Source organism: Pteropus vampyrus, unplaced genomic scaffold, assembly GCF_000151845.1.
Source record: "Pteropus vampyrus isolate Shadow unplaced genomic scaffold, Pvam_2.0 Scaffold10, whole genome shotgun sequence".
In the NCBI taxonomy this organism is placed as follows: Eukaryota; Metazoa; Chordata; class Mammalia; order Chiroptera; family Pteropodidae; genus Pteropus; species Pteropus vampyrus.
This window is the reverse complement of record NW_011888791.1, coordinates 13,124,175-13,152,063: the sequence shown is the minus strand read 5'-3', so window position 1 is coordinate 13,152,063 and position 27,889 is coordinate 13,124,175. Positions and strand designations below refer to the sequence as shown.

Here is a 27,889-nt window from a genome sequence, read left to right as displayed (position 1 = left end):
AATATTTCAATTGATAGTTTCTGCCTTTTATGGTTTGATGCTTACAAGTATTATCTACATCTGCTACTCTTATGTATAACAAAATTTTTCATCCAGTTGTAATTTATTTTGGTGCATAATATGAAGTGAAGATATAACTTTAATTGTTTCTTTTCCAAATAGTTAGAACTTTGGGCAGGCCCTAATTGTGAGGGACCTTGAATTCTCTTTGGAGAACATTGTTTGGAATTTGTTGTGAGGATACTGTTGAGGTATAGAAGCTGAATATTACATCAGATCTTCCTTTACTTGCTATGTGGTAAACCAATAGGAGGTTCTAAAACTAGATGACAAGATGACTGGTAGGTGGTGATTTGAGTGATAGAAACTAGATGATATCATAGTGTTTTTTTAATGATTGCTTGAGTAATTTTATGCTGCTCTTTTAAGATGCCACCAAAAATATTAACATTTTCATGCGAAGGCATTAGAAAGCAACAATGAATTTGAAATGCCTTTAGAACATTAACTACTATTCCTCCTCTTTCATTTCTTTTTCTCTTTCCTTTCATTTTTCTTTCCTTTCTTCCTCCCTCCCATCATCCCCTCCCTCCCTTTCTTTTCTTTCTTTTTCGTTTCTCTCTCTCTCTCTTTTCTTTTTTCTTTTTGGTGAAGGTAGACCCAGAATAGAATTCCTAGCACAGAATTGATTAGTAGTTGGGGGAGTCAAGGTAAATCCTTTAGATATCAGTCCCTATCTATAAAATGAAGCTAATAGTATCTACCTCTTTGGTGGTATGATATGATATGGCTATCTGAATACTTAGTTACCATTTTTTATTATAAAAGTATTAATGAACAATATTTACCATTTGAATTGTTTCCTGACCATATGATAGTCATTGAATTTTCACATTTTTCCAGTTTAGGAACATGGCGTACATGTTATTATTGTGCAGCCTCCAGGATGCTACCAAGAACAATTAGTCGCTTCCTAATTAGCACTTTGGTTATTTGCTCGTTATTTTAATTAGCATGGAAAAGTAATTTACTTATTATCTGAAGGGGTTACTCCCACATTGAGAGTGAAGCTGCTCTCATGGAGCTCCCATAGGGCGGTGGGATGTGATGTAGGTGCCGTGAAACCCCAGGAGTGGCAGGTCTTTCTCTGTAGAATCCATTTCATCTTGTGAGCATTCAGTAACCATTTTTGAGCTCATTATGATAAGGAGTAAAGCAACAGACCTTCAAGAGAAGAGTAGTATCTCCATTTTACAGATGAGGTTGCAGAAACCCAGAGAGGAAAGTGACTTGCCCATGTGGCAAAGCTAGGTGTCACTATCTGGCCTTTCGTGCCTTTAGAGCAAGAGCTTCCCTCAGGAAGGCCTGAGAGCACCCATCTCCACAGTTGGGCTGCTCTGAGGCCCAGCACCAGTGGATTGTGCAGCACAGAGCATTCTTTTATTTTGGACTTCCGAAAAGTGTGTTGTCCTCTTCCAGCATTTGGGGTCTCATGGAGGACTTACAGAGGGTTTTACCTGCCACTTCCTGATCTCATTTACTAGTTGCCCGAGTACTTTAGAGAGGCAGAGAGAGTTTGGTAGAGTAGAGGGGTATAAAATAAACCTTCAAGTGCCTGCTAGGTGCCAGATATTGAGCAAAGAACTATGATCTGCACTATTTGAGCTGTTTTTTCTCTGTCCTTTTAAACAATGGTGAAATATAACATAGCGAAATGAACAAAACAGAAAACAAGGTTTATCACAAAGAACTCAAGTAGCCATCACCAAGGTTAAAAAAATAGAACAGCACTAGCACTCCAAGACCCCTCCTGTGCTGCCCACTCACTCACTATCACCTTCCTCCCTCCAAAGACAACTACTATCTTGATCGTTATGGTTATTACTTTCTCATGTTTATTTGTCACAAATCCAGTGAGCACGCATCCATAAGCGCTATGGTTTTTTCTGGCTAGGGTTGTAAACTGTATGTGAATGGAATGGTATAGTATGTACTTCCTTGTGTCTGGCTTCTTAGCTCAACATCGTATTTGTTACAGATTCATCTATCTCGTTTCCCACAGATAAAGTTTATTCATTTCCTTCATGCGTAGTATTACATTTTATGAATATACCACAATCAATTTATGCATCCTACTTTTAATGGTTGTTTGGTTACCAATTTTTAGTTATTGTGAATGAAACTACTGTGAATATACATGTTTCTCGGTGCACACGTGAATGCATTTCTATTAGGAGTAGAATTGCTGGGTCATGGAGTATGTGTATATTCAACTTTAACAGATAATGCCAGTGATTGCTTCCTATAACCATTCTTATCTTGGAATCAGAAACTCTGAAGGTGGCCGAATATGGTTATTTTGATAGGAACTCTCCCGAACCTCATACTCTTGATTTCAAGATTCTCTTTACTGAGTAGTCTCTAGATGCAGAGCATGGAAAGTAACTCCTTGAAATGTAGTTAACTGGCATGTAATGCAGACTTAACTTTTTTTTTTTTTTTTAAAGAAAAGCTTTAACTCTCGTGGTCCAGCCTTTTTCGTTTAAATGTAAGAATTTAAAGTGTGCCAAGAAAGCAGTTGGTTAAACTGGAAAAAACTGGAGGATCAAGGAGGCTTCAGTCCAGGAGGCTCTTTGAGACCAGCCTCTTCACCCCTCAGAGATGAGGCCGCGCGGCCGGGGTTTGGGCTCTGAGTCCGAGGCGGCACCGGAGCTGGTTCCCCCAGGGAGAAACGCTGAGGATGGGTGCCCGCAGCGCGGAGGGACCCGTCCGGCCAGGGGCCAGCGGCGGCGGCCTTGGCGGCGGAGGACTCGAGGCTTGTTGCTGGGCGACGGAGCGCGCTCCTCCTTTCGACCGAGCGCTGGGGTCCCAGCCCGCCTCTCTGCCGGCGAAAAGCGGTTGGATACTCGGCCCAGCCGCGGCGGTGCCAACCTTCACCAAGTGAATGCGAGAAGAGGCGTCACCGGAGGCAGGTGAGAGGAGGACGCGGCCTGGGGTGCGGGTAACTTCTGGGAAGGAGAGGCTGGGATATTTGGGCGGAGCGATAGTCTCCTCTGTTCCGCCCCTCTAAATCCACTCAAATCTTAGCGAAAATCTGGGCTGAAAATGGGCTGGGATTGGAGAAGAAATTGGGGCTGGAGTAGGAAGAGGCTGGGCTGCTGTCGGGACTGGGGCTGGAGAGCATGGGTTGAGGAAGAACTGGGAACAGTGAAAACCTGGTGGAAGGGAAAAATAGGTAGATGTGACGACCGGGCTGTGGAGAAAGGAAAAGGGCTTTGGAAGGCAAAAGAGGGGTAGGAATCCAGGGGCTGCGGGGAGGGTGAAAAGGTCACAGTGGAGGGAATTTAATTTCCAATTCCTTTTTTTCTGCTATCCTTTGAAAGGACCTGGTTGTTTTAGGCAAACCTTCAACATTATTAGGTGACCTCTCTCCCCCACTGAGGTCAGTGTGTCTAATTTCAGAATAGGGAGCTGTTTCCTGAGTGTGGCCCTAAAACTCTTTGGTGGGCAGTGGCACGCTGTAGGCTCAACGTAGGAATTATTTGTCATGGAAGACAAATCCACACATCCACAATGAAACTATTGTGGACTACCATTGCAGTAGTTTAAAGGAGTTCAACAGTTCTTATTTCAACATGCAAATATAAAAATTTAACAAATTGTTTTTTTCTCCCTATTTACAACTCTATAGAGTTATAATTACATCCAATAAACTGTACAGAATATATAGTTTGTATCATGTGCAGGTGTACATTTTGATAAATTTTGACAGATGTATACATCTTTGGAACAATTACTGCAAAGATAAGTGAACCTTTTCATTTCTCTGTCCCCTTTGCTGTCCAACTCTGCTCTCATCTCCTACCACCCCCAACCAACTACTGTTCTGCTGTGTGACACCGGAGAATACGTAACATTTTCTAGAAGTTTATATAAATGGAAGTATACAATATATACTTTTTTTGTATCTGGCTTCCTTTACTCAGCATAATGATTTGCCAGACCTTTGCCTTGATTACTGTTGATTAATAGTAAGTTTTGAAATTGGGTAGTTACTGTAAGTCCTTTAGCTTTCTCTTTTCAAAAATCACTTTAACTATTTTAAGTCATATGAATTCGTGTATACATTTTAGAATTAGCTTATAATTTCTATGAAAAAAGCCTGTTAGAATTTTGATTGGGATTGCATGGGACCTATAGATCTATCTATTTGGGGAGAATTGCCATTTTAACAATATTGAGTCTTCCAGTTTACAAATGTGGTTCGTAATAATTTTTGTAGGTCTTGAATTTCTCTTAGCAATGTTTTGTAATTTTCAGCATGGAGGTTTTGGACATCTTCTTTTAGATTAATTTCTAGGTATTTTACTTTTGGGGGGGCATTTTTCAATCGTTTGGTGCTAGTATATAAAAATACAATTGATTTTGTATGTTAACCTTGTATTCTACAACGTTGATAATTCACTTATTAGCATTAGTAATTGTTTAGTAGATTTATTGGGATTTTTGACCTAAACATTATGTCATCTGTAAATAAGGACAGTTTTCTTTTCCTTTTCAACCTTTATTCCTTTTGCTTGCCATATCGTGATGGCTAGGCCCTCCAGTACAGTGTTGAATAGATGTGGTAAGAGTTGAGGCATTTTGCCTAATTTTCAATTTTCGGGGGAAAACAAAAATACAATGTTAGCTGTAAGGTTTTTTTTGTAAATTCTTTTAGATTGTGGATTTTCCCTCATCCAGTCATGTTCCCTATAATTCATAGTTTGCCCACAGTTATTTATTTATTTATTATCATGAATGGGCATTGGATTTTATTAAGTGATTTTCCACTATCTACTGAAATGATCATTTTGATCCTCCTATATTCTGTTAATATTGTGAGTTATATTGATTTTAAAATGTTCAATCAATTTTGCAGCCCTGGGATAAATTCTATAGGATCAGGATATATTATCATTTTTCAAATATATTTTTTGTTTTGATATGCTAACATTTTATTAAAGATTTTTGCATCTATGTTCATGAGGTATATTAGTAAGTATTTTCCTTTTTTTAAAAAAAAATTTGCTTTGTCTGGTTTGGTATTAGGGTTACAAGTCTCAGAATATGGGTTCCTTCCTCTATTTTCTGAAAACATTCGTGTAAGATTTGGTGTTATTTCTTTCTTGAGTGTTTGAGAGAAACATCTGGGCCTGAAAGTTGTTTTGTCGTAAGATTTTTGGCAATGAATAAGTTTATTTAACATAGGACTATTCAGATTTTCTGGTTTCTGTATTAATTTTGATAAGTTGCAATTTTCAGGGATTTTCCCATTTCATCTAAATTGTTGAATTTGTTGGCATAAATTTTATTATATTCTCTTATTATCTTTTAATATCTTTAGTATCTGTAGTGAAAATTCTTTTCAATTCCTGATATTTGTGATTCTTGTTCTCTTTTATTCTTGAACAGTCTAGCTAGGGGTTTTAAATATTTTGTTGATATTTTTCAAAGAACCAGCTATTAGCTTTGTTAATTTTCTCAATTTTTCTGTTTTCTGTTTTGATTGATTTATGTTCTTATACTTATGTCTTTCTATTTACTTTGGGTATACTTTACCCCTCCTTTTCTAGATTCTTAAGGTGGAAACTTAAGTTATTGATTTTAGACCTATCTTCTTTTTGATTTAAGCATTTAAGCTATACTTTTCCTTCTAAGCACTGCTTTAGCTGCACCCCCACATTCTGATATGTTGTATTTACATTATTAAGTCTAAAATATTTTCTAAGATTTAATAATATTTTTTGTATTCCATTTTATTATCTATTGACTTTTTAGTTACATTTCTTTGTATTACTATTAAAAATTATTTCTGTAGGAATTACAATATACATCATTAATATTTCAAAGTCTAGAGTTTATATTGAACTAGTTTACATAAAATGCCAAAACCTGCAACTGTAGTTTCCTTATCCATCCCCATCCCAGTCTTTTGGTTGTTGTATGTATCACAGCTATGTATACAAACACCCTACAAAACAAGGATGTAATTTTTTACACTATTTTAAAAACAAAATAAAAAATGGTTTATAAAACTTACCCAGATAGTTGCCATTTCTGATCTTTTTCATTCATTCCTAAAGATTCATTTTTCCTCTGGTACAATTTCTTTTAGCCTGAAAACTTTAGCATTTCTCGTACTTCTAGTCTGCTGGTAATACTCTTATAGTTTCCTGTATCTGAATATGTTTTCATTTTGCCTTCATTTTTAAAAGAATATTCTTGCTAGATATATAATTCTGAGTTGACAGATTTTTTTGTTTTGTTTTGTTTTTGACTTAGCATGCTACAAATCTAATTTTACTGTATTTTGGTATTCAATGGGAAGTCAATAGTCGTTTAGATTATATCCCGAAGATTGTGAAAGTTTTCCCTACATATAATGTGTTGTTTTTCTCTGTATACTTTCAGTATTTTTATCTTTGTCTTTGGTTTCCAGCAGCTTAAATATGGTTTTTGTTGACTTCATCCTACTTGGAATGTACTGAGCTTCTTGAGTCTATAAATTTTTGTATTTCTCCAAATTTGGGATGTTCTCAGACATCATTTCTTCAAATATTTCTTTTTCAGCCCATTCTCCCTTATCCTTTTGGGATATTGATTACCCATATGTTAGAACTTTTAATACTGTCTTACAGGACTCTGAGGCTGTTTTGTTTTTAAGCTTTCTCTCTTTTAAATATTGGATAATTTCTGTTGATTTATCTTTTAGTTTACTGACATCTCCATTCTGCTAGTCAGATTTTTACTGAAAATATCATATTTTTTAGATATAAAAATTCTATTTTTTTATTTTTATTTTTCTGTTAAGATTTTCCTTTTTTTTTTTTTTTTTTTATGCCTACAGCACCTGGTCCTGCTAGGTGATATCCCATCCAAGTACTAACTTGCCCTGACCCTGCTTAGCTTCCGAGATCAGATGGGATTGGGCGTGTTCAGGGTGGCATGGCCATAAACAAGATATTCTTTTTAGTTATCTTTAGTATATTTTCTTTTACTTCATTGAGCATCGTTATAATAGCTGCCTTAAAGTCCTTGTTTAATAATTTCAACATCTGGGTCATCTCTGGACTGGAATCCATTTTCTTTGCCCTTGAGAATGATCAGATTTTCCTGGATCATTTTATGCCTAGTATTTTTCTGTTATATCCTGGACATCATGAATGTTTTGTTGTGTATACTCTGGGTTCTGTTATACTCCTGTGAAGAATGTTGATATTTTTCATTTAGCTGGCTGTTCACCAGATTAGATTCACTGTAAGCTTTATCTTACTCTATGATTGGAGGTTACATTCAGCTAAATCTCAGTTCAGCTCTTAAGCTTTTGCTGTATTGCTTTGAGTTTGCTCCATGTGTACATGGTTCAGAGGTCAGTCTAGGCTTGTGTGGGGTTTAGGCACAGAACTAGGGGATTACTTTCTTTGACTCTCTCCCCTCTGGGGTTTTTCTCTCACTCCTCAGTGGTGATTGTTGCCTGGCACTTTTCTCTGATTCTTATGGCCAGAATGATAAAGGGCTTTCATTAAGATTTTTGTGGGCTTCTGAATAGTTTAGAAATTTTTTTTTCTGAGCTTGAAAACAACTTTTCTCTATTTTCTATATCATTTTTAACCAGCACAATATGCATTATTTACTATTATTGGTATTAGTATCATTGATATTATTAGGAAGGATTAAAGGTGGCAAAACCGGTATTATAGAAAGTCTGGAAACATATAGAAAATGTTACTGTTATCCCATTTTCTTAGCAAAATTGCTAAAATGTTTTTATATTTCTTTTTAGACTTTAAAAAAATAAATTATAATCAGTGCATAAACATCTCATTGATATTTCAAAAACAAATACTGTTTTCAGAATATATATATATATATTTGTAATGTTGATGATTTTACTAGATGAGATGGATTATCCTTGGGCTTAGACACTTCTTTTTGAATTTTAGTGCTGTGCTTTGGAAGTTGTGTGAAGTTCAGGAAGTGAATTGAGATGATATTAAGCCATGGACCTAAGAGAATCTAAATCTTGTTCTTAATCGGTTACCCTCCCCATGGAGGTGCCCATGACCACATAGAGGAGGTCAAGGCCAGGTAATTCATATAACCACATGGGGCTTGGCTCCATTCCCAATGTAGTACTCTGATAATCCATTCCCAGCATATTACTATGTAAACTAGGCCTACTGTATGAAGAACTCATACCCCTGTGTGAAGTATTCATGTAGCTTGGAACCAAGTCATCTGGTGGTCTGCTCTATTTGTTTCTACTTTAGTTAGAATCTAGAGCAGAGTTTTGGATCTTCTGTTCCAACAAGAAGAGCAACCACAACTGCAAGAACCAGAGAGCAACCTGTTCCAGAGTCTGAAGCATGAACACAGGTAGTCTTCCCTGGGCATTTAGCCATTTTTGGCCAGGGAGCTTCCTCTTTATATCTGACCAGACCTGTGGGATAGGAGAGAAGCTTGGCTCTTGGCTTTTCTGACTACCTTATGGCTTAGGCATTGAACCTCTTCGTAGAGCAGGATGGTAAAGGCACAGAGTTCCAGTAATTAGGAAAGTAGAGGAGAATGAAATTACTGTTCAAGTTGCAAAGATTTCCAGCACATTCTGTCCCATTTTAAAGTGTAGGGTAAACTTAATCAACCTGGGTTGCGAACAGCAGGCTTTGACACCTTACGTAGATTAATACTTTCTCCTTTTAGGATGGCTACATTATTTTTCCTTGAGTATCTCCAAACCAGAACTAGTGTCTTTCTTTTAATAAATTACTACCAAGAAAAACAAAACATGTTATTTTCTTATGAGAGTGGATGTTTAAAAATTATTTTACATATTTAGCAGTGTTGAGGGGTAGGCAAGGGCAATAAAGGCACCAAGATTTGACGGATTGGCCCATTTAGCACTGGAATACCACTACTTTGAAAACACAATAGAAGTTCTTGTCAGACTTATAAATTCTATTTCCTATTGGTTTATTTTTACATATAAAAAGCAACTTTCCTATGAAGAACTCAAGGGAGAAGTGTTAAACAATGAACATTTGTTAAACTTCAATAGCAAACTAAGGGCCTGGGAGAAGTTGGGAAGGGAATACAAAGCAGGAACTAAGAAACAAAAGGGAAGTGCTCTTGGGAGAGTCAAGTCAGATTCTCATCAGGTATTAATGTGTTTCTGGTCTGTGCTCTGTTCCAGGTTCTATCTTTTAGTCTTTTGTAGGAAGAAATGCAGATGGTGTCAGTATGAACATATTACCACCTGTGCAAACAATAACAGCCAAATCATGATGAGCAGGATTACATAGCATTTTTAAATAAGGAAACTTCCTTACAGCCTTTAGAAATAATTTCTAATGTTCATATACTATGGCCTGGAAAAGAGGCAAAAGATTATTATTTTCACTTTCTGATATGAAATCTTGCACTTTTTAATATGAAATCTTGTTACAGATGGAATTGACTTGTCTAAGGTCAGGTCATTGGTGGAGCTGTGCAGAGAAACAAAGCCTGCCGATTTCCAGATGAGAGCTCTATCATGCATGGGTCTTGGGTTCGAGAACTAGCGGGGGGTGTTTTGGGGATTAAAAGTAATATGACCTGTCTAAAGACTAAATAGAATGTTTTCTTCATATTGCACATACCACATGATAAATGAAATCTAATTGTAAGAATAATTCTTTTATGAGTTTATATAAAGAAATTCAACCAAGAAATGTGCATAGATGGTAAGCAAAGAGATGCAGTATAATAAAAAAAACTATTTTCTACATTAAAGTCTTAAATCCATTGTATTTTGGAGCATGGCATAAATTGAAGTGTAATTCCTCCCCATCCCCGCCATTTGCCTCAGCACAACTTATTAATAATTCTGATTTTATCAACAATTTAATGCCATCTTTATAATATAGGCCATATTATTCTTAATTCTTTTGCTCACTCAGTCTATATGTTCATTCTACCAGCAGTGTTTCAGTTTTAATTTTCATATCTATATAATTTTTAATCATTTTGTGAGACAAGTGCTCCCTCCTTTCCTTTTTACAACATTTTGGCTAATCTACCCTGTTTATTATTTCAAATGAATTCAGAATTACTTTTCAAAGTTCAAAATAACATTTTTAGATTTTGATTATGATGGCATTAAACCAATACTGTATTTTGGGAAGATGTGATAAAATTAAAAGATTTGGTCTTCTCACCAAGGAACATTAACTGTCTCTATTTAGTCGAGTCTTCTGTGTTCTTCAGTAATATTAAAAAAATTTATTTATGCAATTTCAGTACTCTTTTTGGTTATGCTTATTCTAAGATACTCTTAAATAAATTATAAATTTTACATAATGGAATTTTACCATTATACTTTTTATGGGTCATTTTGAGATAAAGGAATTTATTGTTTTTTGAATAAATTTTTAAAATTTATACAATTTTAAGTTGTTATAATTGTTATAATTCTAAATAGTTTTCAGTGTTTAGGTTTTCTAGGTAGATAATCATACTTGCAAAGATATGATATTCCCCAATGATGAAATTCCCCAGGTGTCTTGCTTTATTATTTTATTTTCAAAGAACTTTGGTGTTGGGTTTTCTAAAAAATAAATTAGTTTTTCTAATTCATTATTTTTTTGCTTTCATATTGTTTTACCCTTATTCTTGAAACTTTCCTCCTCCTGGCTTCTGTGGAACTCTCTTCTCATTTTCCTGACTCTCTGTTGCTCTTGCGCATCCTACCTCCCACAGATGAGGATGCCAAAGAATCTGTCATTGGCCCTTGTCTACTTATATTTCCTGTCCTGGCTTTTGGTAGGGGCTTCAGAGCTCTCAAATCTCAGAATCCTTTAATTACCATAGATCACTGGCCCTGCTGAATAGCAGAAGGTTTTTTTTTTTTTTTTTTAATTGTGATAATACACATAAAATTTACCATTAAACCATTTTTAAGTGTACAATTCAGTGAATAGTAGAAGCTTTATTATGCACTTGGTTATGACCAAGACTTTATGAAGGTGATTCAATGTTCCTGTTTTATGAAGGTGCTTTAATCGCTCTCTTTTATTCCTAATCATTGACTAGATCCTGTCAGTTTTACCTTGCTATGTTTCTATTTTCACTCTGCTGGGTTACCAAGGCCAGGCCTAAGGCTCAGGCTATGGATACTCTTATTTCCCTTCCCTTCCTTTATTCTTTCTCTCCCTCAATATTAATATCCCCCAAGCACCAGATCTTATTAAGCCACTTCTCTGTTAAAAGTTTTTGAATGGTTTCTAGTAGCCCACAGAAAAAGTACTAACACTTGTCATACAGGCCTCATGATTTCACTACCCTGCAGCTGATCACCCATCTTCTTTCATACCACTCAGATGTAGCTAAGATGACTCATCGAGAGAAGTGGGTTGGATAAGGGATGGAGACACCTTGGCTTAGCTGGAGAAGGAAGTGAAAAGTGCTGTTCTGCCAGGATTACTTTAGCTTTTCTGTGCCTGTGCATACTATGGTCTCTGTTGCCTGGAAGCAGGACGCTAAATTATAGTCAAAAGAAAGGTTAAAATAAATCCAATAGGGGTTTTGTAAACGCCCACCATGAAAAAAGTTTTACAGAAGGTTTTAAAGGTTTTTCATGGTTCTTGTGAAAAGGTCAGTAGTTGGTTTTAAATGATCTAAGCTAATACTATCCACTCGTGCCTCAGAGAGCACAGTGAGCGTTCTACCATGAGAAGCCTTTTTGAGTTGGAATTTTCTCCACACGTTTTGGGACATACATATTAGTATATTTTTGTTTTTTTTCCCCCCCACAGGACAAATTCGTCAAAATGTCCACGAGTTCGAAGCACTTTGGACTGAAATACAAAGAAGAATTGTACATCTTTAAAGAACTTGAGAAGGTTCGCCGGGAGACTAAAAAGGATTTTCTCCTATTCAAGCAGAAGTTGGCCTCCAAGCCGGCTGTAGATGAAGTCCCAGTCTTCCGACTGCAGGCCCCTGGCCCTGCCGGGCCTGGGGAGGACGGAGACGTTTCCTGCGCTGGACCCCAGACGCCATCAGGGACCCCTCGGGCTATAGGCCCTGCGACCGCCGCTGCGGCCCTCCTGCAGCAGGCGCCCCAAGTCGCAACGCGCTCCTCGGGCCCGAGAGAGGGGGCCGCTCCCGGGAAGACGCGGCCGTTCCGCCCCCAGGACTTCTACTTGAGGAGCTCCGCGTTCCTCCGGCACCGGCCCCACAAGAAGCCGCCCGTCATTGCCACCAGGGCAGGCACGTCCAGACCCGTGGTCCTGAGGCCGCCGCCTGCACCGAGGGAGAAGCCCGGGGCGCTCTGGGGTCGGTGGAGCCCGCGACCCCTGGGCCTCAAGCGCGCCCTCGAACCGGCCCCGGCCCCGGCCCGCGGCCGCGACGCGCAGCCGGAGCCGACTCGGCCCGCAGAGACCCTCAAGGCCAGGGAGGGGAAGGGCAGCTCCGTCTCCAGCGAAGAGGGCGACGCGGAGGCGGCCCTCCTGCGGAGGAGAGTGAGGATTCGCACCCACTTTCTGCGGGAGGGCGCGGCCAGCGAGCCTCGGGAAATGGGGTCGTTTTCCAAAGCCGACCGGGAGATGGTCCAGCCGAGCGACGGGCGCGAGGCCGCCTGGCAGGCCTCGCCGCCTGTGCGAATGATCCCGAAGTCCATCGAGGAGATCATCGCCTCGCTGCAGTCCGAGGCCCAGCTGGCCTCCGACCAGACTATAAAAGAGCTCATACAGAGTGTCCTCGGCCAGAACTACGACATTAAGATGGAAGTAGGTGAACCGGGAGAGTTATAGTTCTCCTGGGTAACTGCAACATTAGTGTACATACATGAAATATTTCAGTGCATACGGAGTGTTATAAGCTAGAAAAAACACTGGGGTGTTATTCAAGTTCTTTGAATTTTGAATTTGACTTTTCCATCAAGGAAGGGTATCCTCTTTTCAAAGGGGAAGCAGTCGAGAGGTTATTTTTAAAAACTAGTACTACATCATTAGTAACCTTTCCTTTCAAAGCCTTTGTGATTATTTAGTATTGAAGTAACAGATGTTTCCTATGAAAAAGTCTTTTTCTGCTACAGCTTAGCATTATTAGTGAATTTATATCCTAAGACGATCAATGAGTTACCATTAAAAAGTTGAATTTATGAGTTCTGTAATGTTTTTTTATAAAAACAATCCTCAAAATATTTTTAGAAAATTTACTTCTAGGCCTTCCCAATTATAGGGATTATAAGTGATTCTTGTGTGCCAAGCGCCACAGGACACAGTTTATGTACATTTTTGTCCCAACGACACCCCATCAGGTGGATACTGTTAAGAGCCCCATTTTACATAGGAGGCTTCCTAGTGCTTGGCTTAGCTGGGATTCTACCCCAGGCAATTACAACCCAGAGACTAGACTAGAATCGTGCCAGGTCCACGCATTTGTTGATTGTCATCTGTCCCTGGCAGGGAGCAAAGCTAGATAGGGTAATAGTTTAAGATACTGTGCCCATGATATAAACTTTGCTCTGGTAGGGACATTCAAAACAAAAATAATAAGGGAATCTGAGTCCTACGCAGAAAGTGCGGGGTGGGATGGGGGAGAAAAAGAGAAAAAAAGAGACAGTCTTTTTTTGAGAATAGCAATAACAATGATAGTAAGAGAGAAGATTCCGCTGTTCTTAGTTGCAGTGCCAAACCTCTTGTTAATCTTTAAAATAGTTTCAGCCCCGGAATATACTCTTGACTGTGATTTAAGGAATGTGATCATAAAGCCCATTAGGGAAACAAAAACATGTAAGGACAAGAGTCCCCAGTGTCATCTTTGACCTAATGTTTGTCAACAAGGTAGGACAAATGTTTTCTATTAAAACCCACACCTCCCCACAGTTGCTGAGCAAGATTAGTGTGACTGCTTCATCCGTTTCAAAATAGGTATTTCTAATTAGGGTTCTGTGGGTCTAATAGAAAAAAATCGAGTATGCGCATTGAAGAGCCTTAACAGAGAGAACAAAGGCCTTGGTGCCTGCTCCTGTGATAAGGAACTCTATGACATAGTCAAGGTACTTGATATGAAGAGGGGCCTGTATTAGAAACTGGCTTGGAGGTCCTGTGTAGGTGGAGAAAATTACACTTTCAGAGCAAAAGTCCATGATAGAGAGCATATTTTGAGGGATTCAAATAGGACAGAATATAAGAAGGGAGAATATCAAATGGCAAATGAACACTGGACAGTGAATTCTGTTCTTTATGCTATTCCTTTTCTCTTGTGTATATATATATTTTTGTGTTTCAGTTACCTGCATTGTTTTATGTAGGAGAGTGGACTGGAGCAGTAGTCAGGAACCAGGGGCACAAGCCCTGTGTTACAAGACTTGACCACTATCAAATGCCTTAGTCCCATCCCTGCCTTCCGTTATAAATTGATTTTTAGTGTAGCCTAGATTTAATTCTCGCTTTAAAAATTTTTCTTTCCCCTGCCCCAACAATTCCAGAAGATGGAGCTTTGCATAATTTTGGATAAAAGTGGTTTCAGAAGGTTTTATTAGGGCGAAAAGGTAACAATGGAGAAGTGGTTGAAATGGCTCTGGCTGGGTAGGCGAGAGATAGCAATAAAAATGCAAGTGTAAAAGTGGTCTAAATTGTGATTTAAAAAGTTCTTAAGATTAGAATAAGGGTATTTGTTTTAAACATTTGGAGTTTATATAAACAACGTTCTCTCCAGGATAAGCAAGAAATATGGTTCTTCACTTGAGACATCTTAACTTAGAGCTGCACTGCAGTCTCTAGAGGGAAAGGAAAAAGATAAGACAACCTCTGCAGGGTGTGTTGTCTCTTTTTAGAGCTTGAGTAAGGCCACTGCAGACCTAGCATTCAGAATTCCATAAATAATTACATAGGCCAATAGATGCTCAGAATACTTGAAGATGAAATTTAGCTATCAAATAAATGTAGGTCAGACATGCTAAACCAGGGTTTCCCAACCTTGGCCCTATTGACATTTTGGGTTGGATAATTCTTCATTGTGGGTGGCTGTCCTGTGAACTGTAGAATGTTTAGAATTATTCCTGGCCTCTACCCACTAGATCCCAGTAGCACAATCCTCTACTCCCCTCTACGCCAGAAGTCATGACAGTAAAATATCTCTAGATGTTGCCAAATGAGACCCTAGGGAGAAGGGCAAAATTGCTGCCTTCATCCTCCCACCCAGTTGAGAACCACTGGCCTAAACAGTATGCATACACTATAGCAGGAATGTTAGAAATGTTGTAAGGTCCTATGTTTATTGTTCTGAGGAATTCAGTATTATCACTCACAAAATAGAGTCTGCTTATATGAGACTGGAGTTCAGAGACTACCTTCTGGATGTTAATTGAAGATGAAGGAGCCAGCCCATCCTTGCTTATTTCATGTGTAATTGTTTTTGGTCATACAACTAAAAAAAAAAAAAATGGTAAAATAATGGCTCAACATGACTTAGGTAAGAGGGAATTCATGTTTCAAGGTCTCTTATGAACAAATAATGTATAGTTTGTAAGAAAATATTATTTCATAAAACTTATTCTGCTTTTACTTTAGGGAAGATGAAACAGATGTACTTTTCCATATTCCTTCTGCTAAGTACAATTAAATACTAACCCTGGACATTATATATAAGACAAACATGAGAAGACTCCAAAAGTTGGAGGGAAGGACCTGACAATAAAGATGCTACACACCCTCTCTCCCTTTGTGTCCCTGAAGGCCATGTGGGGAACAATAACGAGACACTCCTATTCCTCCCAACTAGAATGGTGTCAATAGAGGCCTAATGGGAGCCAGAACCCCTACTACCACCAACTATACAAGGAGGCCCACACCTCCAGTGCCAGCAGAGCCTAAGTTGGGAACCTGGACTACTGCCTCTACCTGACAGTAAGGAGGCAGCTCCTGCCCTCCCCGACTACCCCTACTAGAGCAGTATCTGAGGAAGCCAGCTAAGACAAAGTTTAAATAAGATCCAGACTCTCGTTGTCTAATACGCAAAATGTTCAGGTTTCAATGCAAAATCACTTGACATACTAAGAACTAGGAACATCTTGATTCGAAAGAAAAAAAAAAAAGACAATTAATAGATGCTAACATTGAGATGACAGAGATGTTAGAATTATGTGACAAAGATGTTAAAGTAGTTCTCAAAAAATACTTCAGTGAGCAATTATGAGCACACTTGAAACAATGAAAAAATAGTGTCAGCAGAGAAATAGAAAGTCAGGAAAGAGACAGAAGATATAAAACAACAACTGAAATAAAAACTCAATAGATGGTTCAACAGCTGAATGGAGAGGACAGAGGAAAGAATCAGTGAAACTGAAGATGGAACAATACAACTTAATCTGACTAACAGAGAGACAGACAGAAAAAAAAAATGAATAGAGCCTCAGGAACCTGGACTATAACAAAAGATCTTTATGTCATTAAAGTCCTGGAAGCTGAGTGAACCCCAAACCAAAGAAACCTGAAGGAATCTGTACTAAAAAACATAATAGTCAAACTTTGGAAATTAAAGGAAAAGAAAAAAAATTGAAAACAGTGAGAGAGAATGTGTTAACATGTGAAAACAACTTGAATAACAGTGGGTTTCTCATTAGAAACTATAGAGGCCAGAAGGAATGGGCACATCATTTTTCAAGTGCTGAAAGGAAAGTACTGTCTAGCCAGAATTCTGTATCTAGTGAAATTATTCTTTAGGAATGAAATGGAAATCAAGATGTCAGATGAAGGAAAGCTAAGAGAATTTGTCACTAGCAGCCCTACCTTAAAAGAATGGTGAAAGGAAGTTCTCTAAACAGAAACAAAACAAAACAAAGCAAATAGAAAAAAGGACTCATGAGACACTGTGAAGGAAGAACTCAATAAAAATTATGGCTAAATACAATAGAGTTTTCTTCTCCTCTTGAGCTTTCTAAATTGTATTTGATGAACATAGGGATACATATGTCTATTGAATTAGTATTTTGGATTTCTAGGGATTGATACTCAGCAGTGGAATTGCTGGTTCATAAGGTAGTTCTATTTTTAAGGTAGTTCTCTGTACTGTTTTTCATAGTGGCTGCACCATTTTGCACAGTGCAGGAAGGTTCCTGTTCCTCCACATCCTCACCAGCACTTGTTTGTTGATTTATTTATGATAGCCATTCTGACAGGTGTAAGGTGATATCTCATGGTGGTTTTAATTCACATTTCCGTGATGATTAGTGACGTTGAGCATCTTTTTATATGTCTATTGGCCATCTGTATGTTCTCTTTGGAGAAATGTCTATTCAAGTCCTCTGCCCATTAATTGGATTGTTTGGTTTGTTTTGGTGTTGAGTTGTATGAGTTTTTAAAATCAATTTTTGGATATTAACTCCTTATCAGATGTATCATTGGTGAATACCTTCTCCCATTCAGTAGGTTGTCTTTTCATTTTGTTGACGGTTTATGTTCACTGCAGCAGGGTTTACAGTAGCCAAGGTATGGAAGCAATTGATAGGCAATTGGATAAAGAAGATGTGGTACATATATACAGTGGAATATTACTCAGCCATAAAAAATGAAATCTTACCATTTGCAAAAACATAGATGGACCTAGAAGGTATTATGCTAAGTGAAATAAGTCAAACAGAGAAAGACAAATACCACGTGGTCTCATTTATATATGGACTCTGAAGAACAAAATTAATTAACGAACAAAGCAGAAACAGACTCATAGATACAGAGAACAAATGGATAGTTGCTAGATGAGAGGGGGTTGGGAAGGCTGGATGAAAATGGCGAAGGGATTAAGAAGTACAAACTGGTAGTTACAAAATAGTCTCTGGGCTGTGAAGTACAGTATAAGGAATATAGTCAATAATAATGTAATAACTATATTACATTGATGGGTACTAGACTAATCAAGGGATCACTTCGTAAATTATATAAATGTTCAGCTGTGCTGTACACCTGAAACTAATATAGAATAATATTTAATGTCAACTGTAATTGAAAAAATAAATTGTGTTTATAGTTGATTCTAAATTTTTAACACTGATGTAGTTCTAAATGTATGCAGAGGAAATATTTAAGACAATTATGAGTAGGGGAGAATGTAAATGGACGTAAAGGGAGGTAAGGATTCTGTGCTTCACTCTAATTGGAAAATTACAATACCCATATACTGTGATGTTATGTATATATAATTTAATACTTAGAGCAATGAATAAAAAAGCTATACAAAGATTCATTAAAAAGAATGACAGACAAATTAAAATAGAATTCTAAAAATGGTTAACCCATTGGAAGAGAGGTAAAAGTAAATAGAAAAAAATAAAAAGAACAACAACAAAATAAAGTGGCAGCTTCAAATTCTGTCAATAACTACATTAAATATAAATAGTCCAAATACACCAATTGAAAGAGATTTGCAAGTGGATTGCAATATATTGTCTACAAGAAACTTACTTCTATGTAATGGTATATGCAGGTTGAAAGTAAAGGATAAAAAATATATCATACACTCATTAATCAAAAGAAAGCAGGATGGCCATATTCATTTCAGATACAGTAGACTTTACAACAAAGGAAATCACTAGAGACACAGAGGGCATTACAATATGATGAAGGATCAATCCACCAAGAAGATGAAACAATTCTAAGTATTATGAACCAAATAATAGACCTGAAAAATATTTGAAGTAAAACTAAAAAGAGAAATAGACAAATCTATAATTGTAGTTGAAGACTTCCATACTCTTCTTTTAACTATTGGTAGCGAAACTAGACAGAAATTCCCCAAGCACATAGAAGAACTCAACAACACCATGAACCATCAGGATCTAATCTACATTTATAGAACAAGAGCAAATACACATTTTTGTAAACTCTCCATGGAGCACATACTGAGACCACATCTGGGCTGTAAAAATGAACTTTAGTAAATTTAAGAGAAATCATACAGAGTGTGTTCTCTGACCATAATGGAATCAAACTAGAAATCGATAACAGAATGATAATAGGAAAATCTCCCAACACTTGGAATCTAAACAATACAGTCCTAAATAATCCATGGATCAACAAGGAAGTCTCAGGGAACTTAAAATAAAGACATTGAACTAAATTAAAATAAAAGTACAATGTGTCCAAATTTGTGGAAGACAGGTAAAGGAGTGCATTTATCCTAGAGAAATGAAAACTTGTATTCAAACAAAAACCTGAGATGAATGTTCATAGCAGCTTTTATTACTAAATAACTAAAAACTAGAAACAATTCAGATGTCCTTCATGGAGTAAATGGATATATTATTCAATAATAAAAAGAAATAAATTACCAATGCCTGCAGCAACCTAGATGAGTCTCCAGAAAATTATGCTGAAGCAAAAAAACCAATCTTGTTAGATACTATATAATTCCACTCATACAGCATTCTTAAAATGACAAAATAATGGGAATGGAGGACAGATTTGCGACTGCCAGGGGTTAAAGACAGGCTTGGGGTAGAGGAGGGTGGGAAGGAAGTATGTGTGGCTTTAGAAAGGCAACATGAAAAATCCTTGTGGTGATAGAAATGTTTTGTGTTTTGACTGTATCAGTTTCAGTATCCTGGTTGTGGTACTGTGTTATGGTTTTGCACGATATTACCATTGGGGAAATCTAGGTAAAGAGTAAATGGGATACCCCTGTATTATTTGATACAAGTGAATATGGATCTACAATTATCTCAAAATAAAAATTTTAAAATGTTATCACACTCTTTAACACAAGGAAACTAATATATTCTCTTCTAAGCCTTTCTTAGCTCCCAAACAGTAACCAATACTTATTGTTGTTTATCCTTTGACATCTTAATTCTTTAGTACAAATGTGTACATATACATACACATATATGGGTTTTTTTTTTTTTACAAAAACAACATATGCTACACATTCTGCAACTTTTGATACATATCAATGGACATATATCAAATATGTATATCTTCTAATTTATTCTTTTAAATAGCTGCATATTATGCCATAGCATTAAACATTTTCTTGGGTCTTTGCTTTTCAAATTTCATCTTTCCCTACCCTAGGAACCAATCTTTGCTCATTGGAGTTATAATCAGAGAGCCTACCAGGATTTGGGCAAAGAAAAGCAATCTTTTCTATTCAAAAGCAGATCCTTTCTATTCAAAATGACAGACACAGCCTATGGCCATGCTACCCTGAACAAGCCCAGTCCTATATGATCTTGGAAGCTAAGCAGGATCAAGCCTGGTTAGTACTTGGATGGGAGACCACATAGGAAGACCAGGTGCTGTAGGCATAAAAAAAAAAAAAAAAAGAAAATGATCTACACTTTTTTTTACACATTTTCTTTGTGCAGTGCTTTATCACCTTCATAGGCATTACAGGTGAACCTAGAAGTGTCTTAATTTACATTTTTTCTGCAGAATTTAAAAATCTCTCAGATAATATTTGGTTGCTCTCAATAATTACAAAATGTTGATGTGTTTGATTTTCATTAATTTTTTAAAGATGGAAATTAAGATGTTTATATTAGTTCTTGAAGGAAAGTTCCAATTCCTTTAGCTGATTTGATTGGAGTAATAATTTTCAACCAAGCTGGACGTTGTTCCTTCAAAATAAACTTATTCTTTGTTGGTTACAAGTGCAGTTTATTTTCCACAAGGATTTTCTTTCAAGATTGAAATATAGGTTTCTTGAAAAATGAGATGCCTATTTATTGTAAAATTCAGATGTATTTTTTTTTTAGTATAGACAATGCCCATAAATGAGTTTTTCCTTTTGCCTGTTTGTGTAATAAATTTTGTTAATTTAGACCATAAAGGACAAATGCATTTGAATCTTGAAAGTGAGTCATCTTCATATATACCAGAGTTTTAGTACATGTGAGGTAAGGTGAAGAATTTTGAAGTGTTGGCAAAATAATTGCTTTTTCTGGCTATTTCAGGTACAGTTATTTGGATATTTAGAATAAAAGCATTTCCCCTTCATTGATTGTTATTTCAATACATAACCGAATTTTAACTTTGATTTCCTAATGTAGACCTTTGTAATGCTTTTAAATTTTAAGGACTGGTCCAAGAGTGTAGAATCTCCTTCCGTGGAAGGTGAGGTGGGCACTAGGCTGTAAATTGCATAATTTATGCCACCTTCACATTGTAGAGTTTTAGTCTACTATAAGGGTAATTTTTGTGATATTTTCAAATCATAACTTTCATCTATTTTGTGTAAAACGAGAGGAAAGAATTTATACAATTTAGAAGTTTTATTACAATGTGAAGTTGATATCAGGGCTTAGAATAATATGGCTTCCTTGACAACAGGTTGAACCAACTGAATATTCCAGTTAGGTTACACTTCACTGACTTATTATACTGTTTGTTTTTTATTATTGAAAAGTACAGTATTTGGTTGCGACTTAAGTCTGTCATTCTGTAGCTGTAAACAGCCTGAAGCTAGGCAGATGTGTTCTTTACAATGCTTGTTTTAGAGCATAGTAGGTAAACATGTGGCTTTTAATAAGGATGGGTAGATAAACAGTCTTGACAGCAAAATCAAAATCTTGAGAACTAGCCAACCACAATCACGTTTAAGCATCTCATCCCAAGTGAAAGCGGTCTGATAGACTGATAATATAGCCCATTATCTAGTTGTGCTGAATATATATTTCATTTTGGGGGAATATTCTCTTACAAGTATGCGGTTTCCTTTGTCTACTGCAAAGTGTGCTGAATCTTGGTCTCATCATAGTGGAGAAGGATGGCTTGCCAAAATTAGCCATATATATTATACTTATGCCTTTTTTAAGCATAGGAGGAAAAAGGTTAAATTCTTAATCTATTGCATTGAAACTAAAAATAATATATTCTCATTTAATAGATTTCCTTTGATCTGTTTTACTTTGTGATCTTATTATATGGAAAATAACTTTCAGAGTCCTGGTGATAAATTTTTCCATTGCATTTCCTTGCCTTCATCAATTTCTCATTAAAATAGTGTCTGTAGCTGGAAGGTAACCTAATTAACTTTGTATTAGAGATAACAAAATAGACCCAATGAGAGAAAGTGATTTTTGCAAGACCATACAGCTAATTAGCATAGTTGGGACCAGAACCCATTTAGTTCTCCTGGCTAGACCAGAATTGTTTTTATTCGTGTTACATCATGTTAATGGCACTTCCTTTCTCTTTTCCCCCATCTTCCCTTCCTTTTATCTCTCACTGTCTTAAGATCTAGACTCCAGGTATCCAGAATTATTTCTCACTGTAACTTCTCCCCTCTCATACCTTTGTGATGACTCTGCATTAGTGGGAAGATCGTCACACTCTCTTCTGAGAAGCCTCTTGCTGGTGACTTCTGAGTCCAGCACACTTAGACCTGGGGAAGGGCAGCAAGAAGCAAGGATTTACTGCTCACAGAGCCCTGTGGTGGTAGTAGAGATAGTGGATGTGTGATGGGACTCGATAAGATACAACATTGTGTGTGAAGTGAAAGGATACAGGTGGGATGAATTACACGTAGTGATGACTTAAGCTGTTGGTTATATGATCACTAACAATTTGCATTCAGTCAGGTACCATTGATTCTACCCACTTAGGTTGCTGTTAATATAAATAGATAAAATCTCCATTTTCTGCCATCTCCTGTCAAATAAAGGCAGAGTGACAGATTGACCCACTTCTACTTCATCTTATTAGCTTTATTTTATTTTGAAACCTTTGAGCCATTCTTGAAGTGAAGAAATATCTGGAAGTACTTTTTCTGTCTAGCCCAATAAGTATAGGTTATGCGTACCCATTCTTTTGGGGACGAAGAACTATTGACATACTTGAAATCTTATTATATGTGGTGGGTCCCAACATCAAGTTGTTAAGATCCCTCATCTTGAGAGAATGGAGAGTTGTGTAAGTGGCCTTACCAGGAATTCCCAAAAGCCAGGAGGAAGAGCCAATATTTTGGATATTATCTAAGTAAGACTATGGGAGCGCCAAGATCACATGGCTAACTGTTAATCAGTATACTAGTCATCAGATTTGATGAGTTTTGATAATAAGTAAAATTCTTTGCACCCTCCACCCCCTTTCCCACCTTTTAAAATAATAGTCTCTCTTCTCTTTAGATCTCAGATAATACAGTAAATAAAATTCCTGTCCTTTGCTTGGCTTACTACAAATTTATTAGGCACACAGGAGGAGATTATAATAAATCCAGACCTCATCATTTCAGCCAGATTTCCCCTCAAGAACATTTCCAGTCTCAAGCTCTTCATCTCTTAATCATTGGCAATAGGGTTCTGAAGAAATGAAAGATTGAGACAGCTGAGACACTTTTCATTGTTCCGATTTCATTACATTGTTGAGACCTGCCTATGTGTACAGTCTTTGACAATCAATTATTATTCTGGAAAGTGATTATTAAACAGTTCACTGAATTATGACTTTTTATGCATGACTTTGTTCTATTGCTCTTTAGAGTTAAGTGAAAAAGCTTATTAAATATCCATCTACAATGGAATCTTTGAAAATGCTAAGTGGAATGCATAATTCATATAGGCTGTCACTCGTACAATGCCAAATCAGTTTAGTGAAATATCAGGTAACAGGGAAATGGAAGTAAGTGGCAGGCCTAACAGAACTAGTTCTGGGCAGCTAATGAGTGCAGGTAATCAGAAAACTCCAAATAATAGTGACTTGGACAATAGTGACTTAAAAGTTTATTTCTTTCTTGTAAAAAGGTCATGTAAACAGTAATGTAGGAATGATATGGTGTTTTGCAGAGTCAAAAATTCAGTATTCTGCCATCTTAGTGCTTCACTGATTGTGACCTTCATTATAAAGGTCATTTCAAGGTCGACTATGGCTACTCTGGCCATCAAATCTGTATTCACACCGGCAGGAAGTCTTTAAAAAAGAAAAGTGTGTGCCTACAACCTCTGCTTATATTTTGTAAGCCAAAACTTACCCACATGACCACGTCTAGCTACAAAAAAGAAAAAAAATGGAGTCACTATTCTGGACAGCTGTGTGCCAATGTTCACACACTGTTACTATGGAAGAGAGTAGAAGAGAAGAGCTTTTGTCATAGTCTCTATGGATCGTGCACCGTCTATGAAAACTTTTTTGGCTCGAAGAGTTATTCCCTCTTTCAACAAAGGTTTGTTGAGCATCTGAAAAGTTTAGCATTGTACTAGGCACTCAGAATTGAAAGACTTTATGTGACAACAATTTTTAGTTTTAAGGAGTTAGGTAGCATAACAGAACTAGCAGACTATGGAAAATGGTGGAGAAAGCCCTGGAATTGCAGTTTAATGATCTAGATAGGGATCTTTGATTTGTAATTTATTTGTTTCTTAAAGTGATCGGTGCTTGTTTTCTCATCTGTGCATTACAGTTAAAAATATTTACCTTATAATACTGTGAGAGTAAAATGATCTTAAGTGAAATAACACGTTAAATGTACTGCATTTTTAAAGGCTCTTGGTACGTACTTCCACCTAGCCCTCCAGTAAATTTGAACCGCCTACATCCCCACAAATAGTGAGTACCAATCTGTTTCTTTATGTCCTCTCCAGCATTGTGCATTACTGTTTTTTGAATTTTTGCTAATCTGAAAGGTCAGTGGCTTTTCAGTACTTTTCGATTGTGGAAATCTTTCTTCAAATGAAATGTTAAATGAATGTTCAACATCACAAACATTTAATACCATGACGGCAGTGTCTCAATTGGTAACAAAGGACCTGGAACCTACCTGCTGGATTCAGGCTCCTACCAGCACATTCTTTGGCCTTTAAGACATTCTACCCAATGGATCTATCCGTTCAGTTTTAAAAATTTTTATTAAAGTTTAGTTTGCAAACAATATATTAGTTTCAGGTGTACAACATAGTGATTCGACATTTATATACCTAATGGTGTGGTCATCACACTAAGTTTAATGACCATCTGTCACTGTGCAGCACTATCACAATATTATCTGCTATATTCCCCTTCACCTTCCCCTCACCTCCACAAACTCCACTCTGGCAACCGTCAATTTGTTCTTTGTTTTTATGAGTCTATTTTTGTTTTGTTTGTTCATTTCTTTTTAGAGTCCACATATAAATGAAATCATGTGGTATGTCTTTCTCTGATTTGTTTCACTTAGTATATACCCTCCAGGTCCATCTATGTTGCAGCAAATGGCAAAATTTCATTCTTTTTCATTGTTGCATAATATATATCTTACATCTTCTTTATCCATTCATTCATTGATGGACCCTTATATTACTTCCATATCTTGGCTATTGTAAATAATGCTGCAATAAACATAGGGGCATATATGTCTTTTTGAATTTATGTTTTCATTTTCTTTGGATAAATACCCAGAAGTTGAATTGCTGGGTTGTATGGTAATTCTATTAGTTTTCTGAGGAATCGCCATATTGTTTTCCATAGTTGCTGCACCAATTTACAATCCTACCAACAGTGTGTGAGAGTTCCCTTTTCTCCACCCCCTCACCTATACTTGTTATTTGTTGACTTTTTAAGAATAGCCATTCTGACAGGTGTGAGGTATCCATTCAGTTTTATTGGGTACCTATTGTGTCTGGCACTATACCAAATGCTGGGAAATAGCAATAAGCAAAAGAAATCCCCGCTATTTGGGGGTTCAAAGTAAACAAATTTTAGAGTGAGGAAGCAAAGAGCAAACAAATCAGTAATGTCTTTCAGGTGGCCATAAGTGGCATAAAAAAAAGAATAATGCAGGATAAAAGAGAGATTTAAACCAGATGGTTAAGAAAGAACTGTAAGAGAACATGACATTTGAGCAGAGATTTGAAGGAAGGAATGGAGCAAGGCAAAATAATTCCAGGCCGAGGCATGACACACTGGAAACCTCCAAGGCAGGAATATTCCTGTGATGTTTGAGGAACAACAAGATGGGAGGCTTTGAGTGGAGAGTATGGTACGAGATATGAGTCAGAAAGCCAGATTACAAGTCAGTATTGAGAACCACCAGGACAGTGGTTCTCAGTACTATTAGACCCAACATTCCTTTCTTATTGCATTTAATTTGCATATATTTTGCCCCTTTTACTATCCTGACATAAACGAATAGATAATTATTATATACCTATCCATGTAATGTCAAAAATTAATAAAATACCCTATTTGTAATATAAAAGAAAAATGAAAGTAATTTATAATTAAATTATAAATGACTACACTGGAATACAAAATTAATTATTAGATGCATTTATCTACTGATAATAAATGTGTTTTGGCTATGCATATAAGCAGCCATAATGTAAAAGAATGACCAGAAAATGAAAAAGTAGTGAAGGTGGAACTAGAATACATGCTAGGATAAATAATAGCAGACTAAAAACAACCTACTACTAAATGGGAGAAAATATTCACTTATGATACATATGATAAGGAGTTAATATCCAAAATATATAAAGAACTCGCACAGCTCGACAACAAAAAACCATAGTCCAATTAAAAAATGGGCAGAAGAACCAAAAACAGCAACATATTGAAAAGATTATACATCACGATCAAGTGGGCTTCATCCTAGGGTCACAGGGATAGTTCAACATACGCAAATCAATTAATATGATATGCCAAATAAACAAATTAAGAATAAGAATCATGTGATCATATCAATAAATGCAGAAAAAGCCTTCGACAAGATACAGCACCCATTTATGAGCAAAACACTTAACAAAATTGGTATAGAAGGAAAGTACCTTAGCATAATAAAGGCCATATATGACAAGCTCTCATCCAACATTATACTTAATGGTGAAAAACTAAAAACCTTCACTCTAAGATCAGGAACAAGGCAAGGCTGTCCACTATCGCCACCATTATTCAATATAACATTGGAGGTCCTAGCGAGTGCAATTGGGCAAGAGAAAGATATAAAAGGCATCCAAATAGGAAATGAAGAAGTCAAACTGTCACTCTTTATGGATGACATGATTTTCTATATAGGAAACCCTAAAGATGCCACAAGAACACTACTAGGAACAATAAGCAAATACAGTAAAGTCTCTGGATACAAAATCAACGTTCAAAAATCCATAACGTTCCCATACTCTAATAACGAAGTGTCAGAAAAAGAAGTGGAAAAAATAATTCCTTTTGCAATTGCAACAAAAAGAATAAAATACCTAGGAATAAATCTAACAAAACATGTAAAGGACCTATATAATGAAAACTATAAGACCCTAGTAAAAGAAATTGAAGAAGAACAAAGAAATGGAAAGATATTCCGTGTTCTTGGACTGGAAGAATCAACATAGTTAAAATGACCATATTACCTAAAGCATTATACAGATTTAATGCAATCCCCATCAAAATCCCATCAGCATTTTTTAAAGAAATAGAACAAGAAATCATCAGATTTGTATGGAAGCACAAAAGACCCCATATTGCCAAAGCCATCCTGAGAAAAAAGAATAAGGCTGAAGGCATCACTCTGCCTGACTTCAAATTATACTACAAAGTGACAGTAATCAAAATGGCATGGTATTGGCAGAAAAACAGGCACACCGACTAGTGGAACAGAATTGAGAGTCCAGAAATTAACCCATATTTATATGGGCAAATAATTTTTGACAGAAATGCCAGAAATATACAGTGGAGAAAGGAAAACCTCTTCAATAAGTGGTGCTGGGAAAACTGGAAAGCTACCTGCAAAAGAATGAAACTAGACTGTTGTCACCACAGACCAAAATTAACTCAAAATAGGTTAAGGGCCTGAATATAACACCTGAAACAATAAAATTCATAGAAGAAAACAGGAACTAAACTCAAGGACATTGGACTTAAAGAGGATTTTATGAATTTGACCTCAAAGGCAAGGGAAGTAAGAGCAAAAA

At 36.7% G+C, this 27,889-nt stretch overlaps 1 protein-coding gene and 2 pseudogenes across 1 annotated transcript in view; 2 read left to right on the top strand and 1 right to left on the bottom strand.

Moving 5' to 3' along the window:
• The first annotated feature begins 334 nt into the window (after window positions 1-334).
• TTC6 (tetratricopeptide repeat domain 6) overlaps window positions 335-27,889 on the top strand; it is a 197,734-nt gene continuing 170,179 nt past the window's right edge. The window contains exons 1-4 of the mRNA XM_023521640.1: window positions 335-341; window positions 2,755-2,972; window positions 11,832-12,820; window positions 15,594-15,609. Coding sequence (XP_023377408.1) covers window positions 335-341; window positions 2,755-2,972; window positions 11,832-12,820; window positions 15,594-15,609 — 1,230 coding nt within the window. The remainder of the gene's footprint in view (window positions 342-2,754; window positions 2,973-11,831; window positions 12,821-15,593; window positions 15,610-27,889) is intronic.
• Window positions 6,881-6,999, bottom strand: LOC111730993 (annotated as a pseudogene).
• LOC111731173 lies at window positions 20,202-20,320 on the top strand (annotated as a pseudogene).